This window comes from Australozyma saopauloensis, chromosome 3, assembly GCF_035610405.1.
Source record: "Australozyma saopauloensis chromosome 3, complete sequence".
In the NCBI taxonomy this organism is placed as follows: Eukaryota; Fungi; Ascomycota; class Pichiomycetes; order Serinales; family Metschnikowiaceae; genus Australozyma; species Australozyma saopauloensis.
In genome coordinates this window covers 1,517,289-1,532,896 of record NC_086133.1, presented here as the reverse complement: position 1 = coordinate 1,532,896, position 15,608 = coordinate 1,517,289, and the positions used below count along the sequence as shown (strand labels likewise).

General features: G+C 44.6%; 6 protein-coding genes and 2 non-coding genes across 8 annotated transcripts; 6 read left to right on the top strand and 2 right to left on the bottom strand.

The window, feature by feature from the left end:
• The first annotated feature begins 198 nt into the window (after positions 1–198).
• Positions 199–271, top strand: PUMCH_002844. The gene has a single exon. It is a non-coding gene; the product is annotated as a tRNA-Arg (tRNA).
• Positions 272–275: 4 nt separating this feature from the next.
• Positions 276–348, top strand: PUMCH_002843. The gene has a single exon. It is a non-coding gene; the product is annotated as a tRNA-Phe (tRNA).
• A 144-nt stretch (positions 349–492) lies between these two features.
• Positions 493–3,483, bottom strand: PUMCH_002842 (uncharacterized protein; the record flags this gene model as incomplete). The annotated part of the gene is made up of 1 exon (XM_063021837.1): positions 493–3,483. The coding sequence occupies one exon, from the start codon at positions 3,481–3,483 to the stop codon at positions 493–495; it is 2,991 nt and encodes a 996-aa protein (XP_062877907.1).
• Positions 3,484–4,450: 967 nt separating this feature from the next.
• PUMCH_002841 (uncharacterized protein) lies at positions 4,451–5,413 on the top strand (the record flags this gene model as incomplete). The annotated part of the gene is made up of 1 exon (XM_063021836.1): positions 4,451–5,413. The coding sequence occupies one exon, from the start codon at positions 4,451–4,453 to the stop codon at positions 5,411–5,413; it is 963 nt and encodes a 320-aa protein (XP_062877906.1).
• Positions 5,414–6,623: 1,210 nt separating this feature from the next.
• On the top strand, positions 6,624–6,788 carry PUMCH_002840 (uncharacterized protein; the record flags this gene model as incomplete). Its single annotated transcript, XM_063021835.1, has 1 exon — positions 6,624–6,788. One exon carries the CDS (start codon positions 6,624–6,626, stop codon positions 6,786–6,788), a length of 165 nt encoding a protein of 54 aa, XP_062877905.1.
• Positions 6,789–8,086: 1,298 nt separating this feature from the next.
• PUMCH_002839 (uncharacterized protein) lies at positions 8,087–9,925 on the top strand (the record flags this gene model as incomplete). Its single annotated transcript, XM_063021834.1, has 1 exon — positions 8,087–9,925. The coding sequence occupies one exon, from the start codon at positions 8,087–8,089 to the stop codon at positions 9,923–9,925; it is 1,839 nt and encodes a 612-aa protein (XP_062877904.1).
• A 1,088-nt stretch (positions 9,926–11,013) lies between these two features.
• On the top strand, positions 11,014–12,804 carry PUMCH_002838 (uncharacterized protein; the record flags this gene model as incomplete). The annotated part of the gene is made up of 1 exon (XM_063021833.1): positions 11,014–12,804. One exon carries the CDS (start codon positions 11,014–11,016, stop codon positions 12,802–12,804), a length of 1,791 nt encoding a protein of 596 aa, XP_062877903.1.
• A 90-nt stretch (positions 12,805–12,894) lies between these two features.
• On the bottom strand, positions 12,895–15,591 carry PUMCH_002837 (uncharacterized protein; the record flags this gene model as incomplete). Its single annotated transcript, XM_063021832.1, has 1 exon — positions 12,895–15,591. One exon carries the CDS (start codon positions 15,589–15,591, stop codon positions 12,895–12,897), a length of 2,697 nt encoding a protein of 898 aa, XP_062877902.1.
• Between the last annotated feature and the right edge of the window lie 17 nt (positions 15,592–15,608).

Below are 15,608 nucleotides of genomic sequence, written 5' to 3'. Positions count from 1 at the left end.
AACATTTTTTTTATTAATGTTCTTCTCAAACCTGATTTGCACTCTCGTGGTATTGAACTGATCCTTCGTTCATCTGAACATCAGCAGAATGTTCAAATTCATGCAACAAAAGTTTATTGCGCAAATTTCTAAGATTGAAATAAACTAATATCTGTTTAGTTGAATATATAAATGTACCATTTTTCAGTGTCAAGAACCGCCTGTGTGGCGTAATGGTTAGCGCATTTGACTTCTAATCAAAAGATTCCGGGTTCGAGTCCCGGCATGGGTTCTAAGCGGTTTTAGCTCAGTTGGGAGAGCGTCAGACTGAAGATCTGGAGGTCCTGTGTTCGATCCACAGAAATCGCATTCATTTTTCTTTTTGTTACACAGAATGAACTGTTCCTGGTTTTTCTTTTTCCAAAGTCGACGCCTAGAAGATTCTCAATGTATAAGTATTCCGTATTAAATATATATCCAGTATATAGCATGGCTCCTCTTCTAACTCAATCCTTAAATCTCGATGTAACGCTTCACTGAAACGACTCCTCGGTCGCGATTGCTCCAGGAGACAAAGTTTGGACTGTAATGCAACAACTCTTCGTAGGCTGGCACTGTTTCGAACACAGAGAAGTCATTCTTCTTTCCATCAGAAACAGAACCCAACTCGCTCCAATAACACTCGATATTAATCCCGAGTTTGAGGACATTAATGCGAGACAGAGCAGTAGAAGACTCAACAATCTCAGGAACCCATTGCATCGAAAGATGATATGGAGCGTCCCAGTCGAGTTTATTCAACTGCAATTCTCTAATTCCCTTGGAGCTTTTGAACAAATAGTTGCCATTGTGGTCCTTGGAGAAGCCCTCTGGAATTCCTCCTGAGGACATATACGTCTCGTTGGTGGGCTTTTTGCTGTTGTACACAATTGCGGTTCTCACTGGAGAATTCTCTTCTGGGTTCTCGGAGGATATTTTCACGGAGTTATGTGAGTTTTTGAAAGCTAGCTTACAATTCCGGTTTTTTGGAGCAGTGATACGAAGTTCTCCTGTCAAGAGACCAAAAGGTGCGTCTGATGAAGAGGACGAGTTCTTCAAAACTTCCACTTGCAAATAGTCCTTAACAGAGTCGACTCCCGGGACAACATGAGGAGTTAATGTCGAGTTCCATGAGTAGATCAGCATGCCATCCCCCACTTCTTGCTCTTTAACTTTGTGTTCACTCTTTTTTATGGATGGTATGTCTGATAGAATTTCCTTAGTGAGATCCGACAGTCTACCGCTAACAGTGATGAGATTCTGCACTGAGTTGGAGCCGATTTCGATGGTTTGCAAGAACCGGAGTTTAAGTGGATTGGAGGTATCGAAAGGGGTTTTCGTGCCCACGATTAAGAGACCTGAAATTGCAAGAGCAATGAAGATGAACACGATGCTACGGTTCAATTTAAAAACGAATGGGATAAATGGCAAAGCCCAAGCAGCGACGAATAGCTGAATAAACTTGTAAATTAAACCTTGCATGCGGCTCGATTCTTGAATGGACTTGTGGATTCCATCAATGCTGAGGTATCCCCAGTTGAAGATTATGAAAGATGATGCGGGTACCATCACGATGAATTGGATCAACCAATCATATGAGAAGGACTTCTTATGAGCAGTAGGGCATTCAACGTCATCCGAGTGCAATGAAAGAGAGGAACAGTCCTCGATGGAAGTGTTGTCGTGTGCACCATATTGAGCGCTGGACGAGGATCCCAACAATGGCAGATAATCCGCATTGTTGCCACTGCGAGAGGGCTTGGAGCGCTTTGATCTTTGAAAACTCCATCCGATTAAACCAAATATAGAGGCCACAGCTTGTGCTCCAAACAAGATAACTAGAAGGCCCTCGCCTGTATGGTCGTCGCCTATTCTGTTGTGAGCGAGTTTAACAGTGGACCAGAGAACAACGATCCATGACAACAAGGTACTCTCCAACAACAACACGAGTTTCTCATCGTGTTGGTGACCCTTGAATGGTTTAAAGACAAGATTGAACAAGTTCAAGAAGCAATAGTTCAAAAGCATGAAGACAGAGAATAAAGCTAAAATCAACATTTCGACAGAGTTGTTGGCTACGAATGGATTAAAGGGAACCAAGACAACATCTGTTCCAAAGCTCAACAAAGTCAGCGAGATTAAGAACGACAATGGGAACTTCACTACATTGAGAAGATTCACATCCCAGCCCTTCTTGTAATGCACGACCACCGTCAAGAGGAAAAGGATGACGATTGGTACGACAACCAAGAACACGATGTTGATAATCACAACTTGCGAAATGGGCACAGAGAAGAACAAGTTCATAAATGAAAAGTACGAAGCAAAGTCTTTGCTTGCATCCGAGTCCTCGCCATCCAAATCAATCTTAGCAGCGGAAATGTGCTTAGTGAAGTCCAAGGTGCTGGATAACATGTGCCACAATGAGCGAGCATTGGTATTCTTGATGCTGTCGCCTGCGGTGTGGTAAATATCACGAGGCTTGAAAAAGGCCAAATCAAGACCACGAAGGTTACCAATGTCTTTGTAGACAGCATAGTCGGTTTCACTTGCAATCAAGTGATTGTTGAAGCCTTGTTGGAAAAAAGAGTTGGCATAAGGGTACCGCACCGAGGAGAAGTGATTGACGATGCCATAGTCGGTTCCACGGAAGAGTACAGCTTTGCCGCCTGCGCCAGTTCCCTCCAAGTTCAAGAAGTACTTGACCTGTTTTGCCCAAGGGTGTGAAAGGAAGGCCTTAGCGCCATAGAGACCAAATTCCTCATTATTATTGAAATTGAAAATGATGGTTCTCCGGGGCTGTTTCGAATCCTTACTACACAATTGGCGAAGCACTCCCATCATGGATGCTACACCCATGCCATCATCGGTAATGCCGTAGGAAGTAGGCACCGAGTCGAAGTGGGAGCTCAACAAGAGCGCTGGCAATGTTGAGTCCAGACCATTGACACGCACAAGAAGATTGTTACTCTCATAGTAAGACACTGAGTCGTAGCTGAGGTACTTGACTTGGAACATGAGATTATTGGTGTAGTTCAAGTCATTATCATACTCTGCGTAGGGAACTGCCTTGACCAAGCTCTTGATCTGCAGCTCCAAATAGTCATGGACCTCGTCGTTGTGTTTAGACGTATACGTATGTTCGTTTCTACCTATTTCCTGTAGCACCGACCACGAATAGTCTAAGGTTGCCTTCTCTCTTTCTGATCTGGGCATATCTACTGAATACTCCAAAGAATTGTCGAAATACGATACTAAAACGGTACTAAGCAATGTGACCAATACCAAGAACGTGAGAGTGGTCTTTCTGTACCCAAAAACAGCTCTGAACAGGCGCACGAACCAATTTGGCTTCTTGGCCAGTTGAGACAGAAGACCCAGTGCTCGCGACACTTTGCGCACCACCAGACCATCACGTTGCGGCGAAGGGGCCCGGACGGGTTCCGAGGATATGCTGTTGGCCATTTTGGAGGGACAACGATGGAATTGAGAGTAAATTAGGTCGTATTAGATAAGGTTTGCTGGAGATGAGGGTGTGTGTAGGTCATGAAATGTGGAGACAGGCTGGCTGGTGGTTTGGAGGTTTGGAGGGAGTGCTTCTTTGTGAATAGATTTTTTATTTTTTTGAAGGGGTCCGTTGGTTTTTTTTTGTCTTTGCGGTAGCGTTGTGATTATGTCTTCAGATTTTCTTGGAAGTGTTCTTTGGATATGTGTGTGTAGCTACAATGGGCCATCAGAAGGATATGGATATGGTGAGGTATGAGTCCAGGAAAACAAATCTCACATTTCAAGCTAATCATTTTCGGCAAAGGAAAAAAAAAGAGTGCTGCATTTGAGGTTTCAATGAGGATGGTCTGTTCTTCTCATTCTCCATAGAGAAGGAGCATGACCTTCTGAATACACCTACGGTTGTGTAAATTATAACCTCCGATGCGGCTAATGCACACATGTAGAGTCTTTTGGCTCGAAATTCCTGCGGCAGATCTGACGCCAGACTTGTGATTGCTCAAGTGCTTGGCCTTTCTATAAGCATGGCGTGGCACTGCCGTTGCGAATATTGCAATTCATTGAATTCTCGGTCATTTTTTATGCTCTTCAATTTCAAAGCTGCTCTTTCTTTATTATTGATCCTTCAAACTTCTAAAGAAGCAATTGGTACCATGTGTAGTATTGTCTGCAGTATCAACTTCAATTTGCAGCCAACTCACATCAAGTCTATTGGTGAGGTTACACAGTAATAGCAGGGCATCAAAGCATGACAATAGAGTTTTTGGCATAAATAAACTCCAGGTCATTCCTTGGGCTATTGAAATGTGATTGTTTGCGAAGCATACTCCGAACCCGAGACGATGTCTAATCGGGGAAGGACTATTTTATGCTTAAACTTAATTTAAATTACACCTGATTCATAGTTTGAGCACTCTACTACAAAATGAATAGTACACAAAGCGAAGACAATTCCCACAATGTCTCGGGCCCCGTTGAAATGAGCAATTTGACAATGCAAGGTACAACGACTGAAGTCCGACAAAGCCACGTTTCAGTCGTTGAAAGCGCACCAAATGATAATTTTCAGATAAAATCATTTGAAAAATCTCAGAGACACCGGAATTTTAAAGAACGTAGCACTAAACTAGTTGCAGAGGCGACGGAGAGCATCAAGAGGGATCACACTCTTGATCAACGCACCGTATATCTTCTCGACTGGCGAATGCAAAAAATCAAGGATAATTTAATTTCTCATCATTCACAGTTCGAGTGCCCGATAGAACGCAATTTAATTGACGGTTTGAAGCATTTGAGAGATGGAGATCTCGAATTTGTGATTAAACCTCAGAAGTGGAGTGATGAACTAATGAGGTTTTGTTCAAGAGAAGTCAAAACTTTCTATTCTGCCAAGGAATTCTGCGAAATAAAAGATCATGAAGGTATTTCAAAGGGAATTGGCCAGTTGTTGGTAGATGTCCACAAATTCAAGGAAGTCTGGTGTGCAAACGTCAACACTTATTATCAGGAAATCTATGTTGGGGCTTCCATCTTATTCCAAATCAGAATTCTCTATGGAAATCCTGAGCTCAAGAAATATAGGCGCAAAATTTTTGTCTTCATCGTGCTATTTGGTCTATTACTTATTGTTGGCCTTTGCCTTCGATTGAACAGAAAGCTTGTCCGAGAGCTGAACATAGTTGCTGGACTTTTTGGAACAATTCTTGGCATTCTTCTCCTCCTTTGGGCGCTTTCTTTCTCGACAGGCCACTTCTTGTATTGGGCCACACATTTGAGAGGCATCCAAAGAGAGGAGTACAAAGCCGACATACGGCGAATTGCAAACTGCTTGAAATTCTGGCCAACAGAGGAACTCGGTACAAAGCCAAGATGGTTTTCGTTCTATTAGCAGGAATAGGATAATAAAGTAGGCAGTAGGCGCAAAGCAGAGTGAAAAACGATCGGTCTCTCCTTTACTCTAAATGAGTCTATGGCCCAGAGATGGTGCCTGTTTCAGGTTTAATAACTCTTAACTCTGTCTGATTTAGTGGTATTTTATTTCTTTTTTTCAGACATCAGCTTCATACCAGAAGAGGTTGCTATGTAATTTGTATTTCAACTAATTATGACAAAACTCTGTATACCCCCTAGCACTGCAACTCGAAAGTTCTTCGGTACAAATTGGTTTCGGCTTTGAGACAACTCAATTCATTCTGACGGAATGACCTTGGATACAAACGCCACAGCCAAACAGTTGCTCCACCATTCAACTGGCACCCACTTCGGCTTGATTTGTGGAATGACAATTGTTTGCGTTCCTATATTTGTCCAATTTATACCTTACTGACTATTTTCGAGCTAGAAGACCATGATCAAAAGCTTTCCACTAAATAGTACGTATTCTTTTTTCTTATTTCCTAATTAACCCATTAGATATTCAAATGTTCACATATCGGTTTTATGAGATCTATGCGTACTGTCTGGCGCTGCTAATCAGTTTTTGTAGCCACTTGTGCCCAATGAGAATTAATACAGAGAAGTTTCTTAAACTTTTACGATTCTGAAATCTATAAATTTGATATCAATTTGATTTCATTCCTTTTGGACTGAACAGAAAATGACCCCCCAGAACCAAACAATAAAAACCTAGACCCCCTGCTTATCAATCAGGCAAACAAACAAAAAAGTATACAAATAACAATATATTTTTTGATTATTTTGAACTTTGAAGTAGGGAAAAATAATTCTTCTCATATAATCCCGGTGACTTCATCTGCTAAATTAGTTTTAAGTTAGACTCGACAGAGACACCATCCGTCAAACGGCAAACAATTGATTTTGAAGAAACTCTTTATTTCTCTCACAATCCTTATCCCCAAAATTGTTCGCATTCAAATCCGTCTCTCGATCCAGATGTATCACTGTCACCCAAGTGACCAAAACCAACTAGCACCATCTTAAATCACACCGTAAAACCGAAAAGAAAACCTTCAGAAATAAATAGAAGGATCAAAAAAATACAAAATAAGAAAAAAAATCCGGTCCAGTTTATACACTACCTCGCCAATCATCCTATATCTAACGCTATCAATCCGGATTTTTCACCCCAGATACCACCCATGACCTTTGCTCCTTTAAAAAACGACCTCATCTTGAGGGCCGCCCGCGGCGAAAAGGTCGAAAGACCTCCTTGCTGGATCATGGTATGTTTTGGTGAAATATCCGTCGCAAAACTCCTTCTGTGGCCCCTTCAATTCTTCATTTTTGTGTATACTAACGGCTAAGAGACAAGCAGGCAGATATTTGCCCGAATACCACAAAGCTAAGGGTGGAAGAGACTTCTTCGAGACCTGTAGAGATGCTGAGATTGCTGCTGAGATCACCATCCAACCTGTAGACCACTTTGATGGACTCATTGATGCTGCCATCATTTTCAGTGATATCTTGGTTATTCCACAAGCCATGGGCTTTGAAATCGAGATGGTCGAAGGTAAGGGTCCTGTGTTTGTGGACCCTCTCAGATCTGTAGAGGACATGGGCCGTGTGGTTATGAAGCCCGATATCTTAAAGGAGCTTGACTGGGCATTCAAAGCCATCACTCTCACCAGAACCAAATTGAATGGAAGAGTGCCATTGTTGGGTTTCTGTGGTGCTCCATGGACTCTTTTGGTGTACATGACCGAGGGCCAGGGCTCGAAGATGTTCCGTTTCGCTAAGCAATGGATCTACGAGTACACTGAAAAGGCACACGAGTTGTTGCAGGCCATCACCGATGCCTGTGTGGAGTTTTTGGCACAGCAGGTTGTTGCCGGTGCGCAGATGTTGCAAGTTTTTGAGTCCTGGGCCGGTGAGTTGGGTCCTTGGGAGTTCAACGAGTTCTGCTTGCCATACTTGCGTCAGATCTCCAAGAAGTTGCCCACCAGATTGGCCGAGTTGGGTGTCAAGGAGAACATCCCACTTACTGTCTTTGCCAAGGGTGCCTGGTACGCTTTGGATGATTTGTGCGACTCTGGCTACGACACCGTTTCCATTGACTGGCTTTACAAGCCTGAAGATGCAGTGAAGGTTGCCAACGGCCGCAGAATCACCTTGCAAGGTAACTTGGATCCCGGTATTATGTACGGTTCTGACGAGGTCATCACTCAAAAGGTCGAGCAGATGATCAAGGGTTTTGGCGGAGGAAAGCAGAACTACATCGTCAACTTCGGTCACGGTACCCACCCATTCATGAAGCCCGAGAAGATCGAGCATTTCTTGAAGGAGTGTCACAGATTTGGATCCCAATAATTTCCTGTGGATTCTTTGTAAATACTAGAAAATACAATTACGCCCACTTAATCGAACCTACGAATCGTGTGTATCATAACCGCTATGAGCGGTTTCACTATCTTTCAGTGAAAATCACTTGAACGACCACAAATTTTACAAGCGAAAAAAAATATGACTCATTTCTCACCTTTTCCATTCATTGTATTTTGCAATTTTGTTTTGTTTGCCACAGAATTGCCACTCTTTCTGAGCAAATATATAATCTGGGGTTTCGCACCCATTTGGAAATTCCCATCTCTAGATCCATTCACAAATGCTGGCTTCGGACAATCTCTACGTATTTGACTTGGCCCCTAAAGTAATTGCAGAGCTCGAATTGCTCAAGTTCGACAGTTTGACGTCGATAGCATCGCTGGCGACAGAGATCAGGCCTGTTTCTTCCGTGGGTGCAAATCCAAGTTCAACCTCGAAGAACCAGCGCGAATGTACCTCGTGCAAAACAGAATTTGGTGCCAATGCCACAAGAGAGGATGTTGCTTCTCACTATAAATCAGATTTCCATAGATTAAACCTCAAACGGGGTGTCAATGGCCTAGAAGCCCTCACAGAAACGCAATTCGAAGAACTTGTAGAAACACAATCGTTGGAGAGTATTTCTGGCTCCGAAGAGTCCGGTTCGGAGGGCGAATCTGGCGAAGATAGACTTCCTACTGTATTAGAAAAGCTTAGTGTTGGTGATGTGCTGGCGGCGGTTGAAGACGACGAAGAGAGTCTGGTCAGCCATATGAACACCAAACTGCCGTTTTTGTTGCTCAAATCTCCACTTCTATCGCAGGGAAAGGCATATGGTGCGTACAAAGCCTTGTTCGATTCAGCTCTGTTGGAAGATGGAGCCATCATAGAAGCTTTGAAGCTGATGAACAGTGAAGCTTCCAGAACTGGTCTTTCGGTGCTATTGATGATTGGAGGTGGCCACTTTGCAGGCGCAGTGGTCTCACATCAGCTCACGAAAAGCAAGGGTAACCCAAAGAACCATAAGGAGTCCATGGATGCGCAAAGAGTGGTGGTGTTGGAACTGAAGACATTCCACAGATACACCACCAGAAGGAAACAGGGTGGGTCGCAAAGTGCATCTGATAATGCCCGTGGAAAGGCAAATTCCGCTGGTTCAAGTATAAGAAGGTATAATGAAGAAGCATTGAAGAAAGAGGTGCATGAGCTTCTCACTCTGTGGAAGGATTACATCGCTAAAGCTGAACATATATTTATAAGAGCGACCGGCGCAGCCAGTAAAAAGATTTTGGTGGGCTACGAAGGTGCAGAGATCAAATCTAGCGATAAGAGGGTCAAGTCATTCCCGTTCACTACGAAGAGAGCCACGTTGACAGAGGTCAAGAGTGCATGGGCCAAACTCACATACATGGTTCCAGTTGAGCTTCCGAAAACCCAACGTAAGAATTTTGATAAGAAGAGCTCATCCAGCACGCCGGTGGTGGAGAGAACACCAGAGCCTGTCGCAGTGGCAGCTTCGGATGTTCACACAAAGGAGATAGTTGGACTTCTCCGAAAGTCCAAGGCGCCCTTCCTAATAAACTATCTTCGGAAAAATGGACTTGACGCTAATTTCCGCTTCACTCCATCAGAGCAATATGGGCATACTCCAACTTTGTTGCATTTTGCAGCCTCGCAGAGTCTTCCACACATGGTGAAAGTGCTCTTGGTGAATTTGAAGGCCGATCCATCTGCAAAGAATAATAGCGGCAAGACTGCAGCTCAATTGGCTAATAATGACGAACAAACGAAAAATACTTTTCAAATCTGCCGCTCCACGTTGGGCGAACTGTTTTGCGATTGGGACTCATGCAATGTTGGACCACCAAAAACAGTCGAGGAGGTTACCAGAGAAGCCGAGGAGGCCAAACAACGTGCACTGAAAGAAACGGCGCGCGTGATTGAGGAAGAATTAGCCAAGAAGACCGAGACCGAAGCTCAGGTAGTGGAGCCAAAGGTGAGCACCGGTGGACGTCTCGGAGGAACAATTCTCAGCAGCGTCTCCGATATGAGTGGCATGACAGAGCAGCAGAAGATGCGCTTCATGCGCGAGCAGCGCGCGAGAGCGGCCATGGCACGGATGAGTGCCAACAAGGGGTAGCGTTTGGCCGCACGGCGGTCCGTCTGAAGCGTCAGAGATTGTCTAGAATCAACCGGCATGGAATATTCTAGAAACATATTCAGAACCGAACACGGAGCAACGTGGTGTGATGGTTACTGGCCATGCACCAGTAAAACAAAACAATAATTCTAATGAGGCAACTCACATACATACAAAAACAACCTCAGCATTAAACAATCAAATCAGCATCAGAAAAATGGAACTCAAAAGCGTAGAACACTCCAGAGTCGCATCATACTACTGGGTGCCAATACAGTAAGCCATTGTGCACGGCTGAAGATCCAACTTCTAATCATTACACACACCCGAAACGTCAAATATGGTCGGGCCGCTATTATTCAGCAGGGCCATGTTTCAGAGATCACATCGCTCAAAGGGGAACAGTCCCGTCTTCCAGATTCATGCGTTACAGTGGGCAAGCGACGGCAATGATCCCCATTGGGACAATCCCCGAGGACTACTCTCGGAAGGGACTGCAGACACTCCCCGGGACTACCGTTTGACGCAATCCAGTCTGCGCGCACAGTGCCACATTGGGAAAGGGATTCAGATCGATAGGATCGGGACCGAAGATCATACGGAAGATGCTTGAGCTGAAGGTATTTTTGAGACGACAAAAATACCCCAGAAACAGCTGTATTTCCTCAACCGTACCATGGCTGCACATATTCCTACAGACAGACCCAATATGGTTCGTAAACAGACCCGAAAACTCGAGAGAAGCGGGTCTGTGTGTAGTCCTGTGGCGGCGTTAGAGCTTGTGTGCAGCGACACCCGCCGCGCGTCTACGTCCCTCTCGCAATCCGTCAGCCGTCTCCGTTTGAATTGCCATCGATGAGCAGAAATATAAATATGTGTGCAATTTCGTGTTGAATCGAGAGAACAGCACTTGATACAGCTACAAATACAGTGACAATAGATCCAGTCAAACTCTAGTGACTAGCAATAACTCTTCATTAGTACCGCTACTATTACAACTGTTGCTTATACTCTATCTACTGCAATCTTAAAACTCTAATTGCACTGACAATTACAGGTGCAATTCTCTTTCGTGAATCCACATCATAATGTCTAGCACTGCTTCTCTAAAGGAGGTAAAGCCTGCGATCCCATCAGACTCGCTGCTGTCGTCTGTGATCCATAACCAGCAAAATGTTGCTGAAGAATCTGCTCCAGCAGCATTTTTCGAGGCCGATGCCGGTGATGGAACCAAGAGAGAAGACATGTATTTGAGCGGCAAGAAGCTTGCGCTCTGTCTTGCCTCCCTCTTCCTCTGTATGTTCTTGTTCGCATTGGATCAATTGATCGTTACTACCATCTTGTCCACTGTGGGTAGCAAATTCAACGCATTGAACCAGGTCGGATGGTTGTCGTCTGGTTTCCTTATCAGTATGGCCGTTTTGGTCGCCGTTTGGGGTAAATTGTCCATTGTCTTCGGTCGTAAAAGCACCATGCTTGTGGCCGTGCTCTTCTTCGAGGCTGGTTCTCTCATGTGCGCTTTGGCCAATGACATGAATGTTCTTATTGGTGGTAGAGTCTTGGCTGGTATTGGCGGTGGTGGTATTCAGACTATGACATTCATCATTGTCACTGAGATTCTTCCCATTCACAAGAGACCTATGGGTATGGCCTTGATCGGTACTGTTTTCGGTGTTGCCTCCGTGTTGGGCCCTCTTATTGGTGGTGCCTTCACCTCTGGTGTCTCTTGGAGATGGTGTTTCTACATCAACTTGCCTGTTGGTGCCGTCGCCGTGGTAGTGTTCATTTTCTCCTTTAACCCTCCAAAGGGTCACGGTAACATCTGGGCCAAATTGAAGATCATCGATTATCCTGGTATCTTCTTGTTGACCTCAGGTTTGGTTCTCCTTCTTTTGGCCATGACCTTTGGTTCCGGCGGCGAGTTCCCATGGCACTCGGGCGCTGTCATCTCTTGCTTTGTTCTCGGTGGTCTCTTGACCATTGGCTTTGGTGTTTGGAACTTTTGCTTCTCTAAGAATCAATTGATTCCAATTGAGGTCGTTAAAGTCTGGCCCACTATGGCCGCCGCCATCACCATGTATGGTATGTTCGCCTGTTTCATGGCCGCTGCCATTTTCCTCGCAATCTATTTCCAGGTCATTCACGGTGCCTCCGCCTGGAGATCCGGTGTCGATATGTTGCCTCTTATCATCAGTGTCGTCCTTACCTCTATTACTGGTGGTATTCTTGTCAAGAAGACCAGATTCGTCAAGCCCTTTGTCATTTTCGGAACTTCCATGACCATGATCGGCTCCGGTCTCCTCACTTTACTTGAGGTCGACTCCCCAACTTCCAAGAAGATCGGTCTTTTGATTCCTTTAGGTGTTGGCATTGGTATCAACATGCAAGCTGCAATCATGGCTGGTCAAATCACTGCCCCAAAGACTCCCGGTGGAATTATCCTCGCTACCACTGTCATCAACTTCTGTCGTTCTGTCGGTGGTGCCATTGCTGGTATTTTGGCCGATGTAGTTTACACTTCTACAATCGAGAAGAACTTGCAGCCTGAATTGATGAAGCAGTCTCCTGCTGTCATTGAGGAGCTCTCTAAATACAACTTGAGAAGCCTTATTCAACAGAACATTACCGGCTTGTCTCCTGCCAGTGAGTACTTCTTGAAGTCCGTGATCATGAAGGCCATTAAGTACGTGTTCTACGTCAACTTTGCATACGCTTCCATTGCCTTGATCTTTTCTTTGTTTGTCACAAACCAAAGATTGCCAGAGGCCACTCCTCAGGAAAGAGACTCCGTGAAGGATTCTGAAGACGTAAAGTCTGCTGAGGTGAAGCCTGCCGAGGTTGAGCCTGCTCAGGAGAAGCCTATTGAGCAAAAAGCTTAAGTTGTGCCTTGATGTCGATTTTCAATGGCTATCTCTTTATTTCCTATATATACATTTTCCTTAAATACATTTTAATTATTTGTGAATATACTATTTAGTACCACTTGCTTGTAAATGAGTAAAACAGTAGCTAATGTCGCCATCAGTCCTCGATAATAGTCTTGCTAACAATTGGTCTTCAATTTGTGCGGTTCCAACAGCGGGATCGTAATGCTTGAAATGCACAAGAGCCGTTCTGATAGCTCTCGTCTTCGTCAGCTCCTTTGTATCTGCACCCTCCATCAAACTCAAGGCACTAGAAAAACCGGAAGACGGCATCTCGGGACCATTCTCTTCATCTGAATCAGTGTCTGTCTCTACTTCGGTCTGAGCTGCTGTACTACTACCATCTCCCTTGCATTCACATTCAAGAAGGTCGTGAGTGTTACATTTTGAGTCATTGATAGTGAACAAATCGCGCAAATCTTCATAATCAAAAATATTCAGATTTGAATCCGTGTGTTCATCCAAAAATTGGTCGCTGAGGGTAATTTTGGTGAGTTGGCGTTGAAAAATCTTTTCATCAATGGCGCCTGCTGTGAAGAGCCGATACACAAAAACGGGAAGTTTCTGGCCATCTCTGTGAATACGAGCAAGGGCTTGTTGGTCTATCAGCGGATTCCAGTCGTTGTCGAAGAGAATGAGTCTGGACGCTCCTATTAAATTGAGTCCAACTCCACCGGCCTTAGCCGATAACAAAAAGACATCGAACAATGGACTCGTATTAAATTTGGTCACCAATTGATCTCTCGTGTTTGATGATGTGGTGCCATCCAAACGAAGGAACAGCATGTTGAGTTTCGAGAGGACCAGTTCCAAAAGATCCAAGGTTTGGGTAAAATTAGAGATCAACACCACCTTTTCACTATTTTTTTTAAATTCTAGCAAGAGCGGTACAAGTACATTAATTTTGCTTCCTGCAACTTTGTTCTTTAAGTTCAGAGGATTGAGCAGTTCTGGCTTCGATTGAGCATTCATGTAAAGCTGCTGAAAGAGCGTATCATCCACGACCAAAGAAGGCAGGTTACATATCTTTCTGAAGACATTGATCAAGGAGAGGACTGTGGTGCTTTCGGAGCCCATCACTGACGTAAATTTGTTCGATGATGACGCTAACTCGAACAAACGCTTTTGCAAGCTGTTAGGCCTGCAAAAAACTAAAACATCAGTTCTGTCCGTGAGGAAGTTTCTTATTGAATCTTTAGTTCTTCGTAACACAAAGGATTTTGTAATGGCGATAAGCTCATTCGATTTGCTCTTACCTTCTCTGAGAGTGTCCTTATGGAGACAACTTTTATCTCGAGCCTTCACGATAGGTCTGAGATAATTTTTCTGAAATTCGGGATACAGACCTAATATCCCTGGATTTATAAAGTTGATGATGGTGTAATACTCGTTTAAATCGTTCTGAATGGGCGTTCCGGTGAGAAGCAATTTTCTAGGGATCTGAAAGCTAGTGAGTGTGTTAAGAGTTTTATTAGCAGCACTCTTGAGTCTGTGGCCCTCGTCGCAAACCATGAGATCAATGTCTACAGATGAGAGCTCTTGACTGCAACTCATTACCTTCTCATAACTCATAATGAGAACCTGGTAAACTTTCGTTTTCCCAAACGAAACAATATCTTGCTTATCTTTTTTTGCCGTCTGTTGCTTGTTGAGCGCCAAGATTCCAATACGGTTTATGTCGAGCCACTTTGTGAACTCACGATACCAGTTGTCAATAAGGGTCACAGGACAGCATATAAGAACTTTCTTCAAAGGTGGTTTCTCATTAGGAATAGGGCTTTGTTTCAAGAGCGTCCAGATTACCGTTATTGCTGTGAGAGTTTTTCCAAGTCCCATTTCGTCGGCTAGAAGCGCCCCCAAGTGGTTTGGATCTCTAATTCCGACTATACACTCGTAAATGAACAGAACGGCCTCCCGCTGGTGTTCGCGGAGCTTTGCCAGAAGACATTCATCGACATTTAAGCGTTTCATTGTACTGCCTATCATCGGTAGGGAGAATTGACACAGATCAGCCGCTGGTGGCACCGACATGGATACAGGGGACTCTTTAATAGGTTCCAGAACAGGTTCAACAGAATCAGGCTCCACAAAGAGCAGGGATTCTTGCCCTTTGATCAAATGCGGGTTGTGTTTCTTCATTGGCTCTGAGAAAAGCGATTTGTTTTCACGGACCGGCGAGGACGTTAACGCCAACGCGTCGTCAGGAGACGTGAGTCTTCGTATTTCGTCGAGCGACGCCTCTGAGTCGACCTCTGCCTCATAGGATCCGAAAAGGATGAGGCCCTCTACGGTGTTCTTCTTGGAGCGTCCTACAGGTTTATAGAGGCGGTCCTTGACCAAGATTTTAAGAACCGAACCTTCATCTGTTACTACGATGTATCCGTCGCCTTCCCACGACTTGTTCTTCTTGTTTGTACGTTTTCTCCATTGCACGGTGTAGTACTTTTTCAGGCCCTGGGAAGTATCCTGTTGTGAACTAGGCCGAGACTCATGTTCTGCCAGGTCTGCCGCCGGTGCTACCGGGGCTGGCCTTCGCACTAGACCTACTTTAAGCCTCTTTACGCGGGCTTGCACGGGAAAGCTTGTATTAGTATTTTCAGTAGTGGGTGTCGGTAGGACGCGATTGCCAGACGCGATAACATCGGGGTTGGCGGAAGTCTCGCTATTCAGATTATTAGAGCCAGATTCTCTGCTCCCGATGGGCCGCGGCGGCCTAAACGGCGCATTTGGCTTCCGGTACATATAAGAGATGGAGTAGA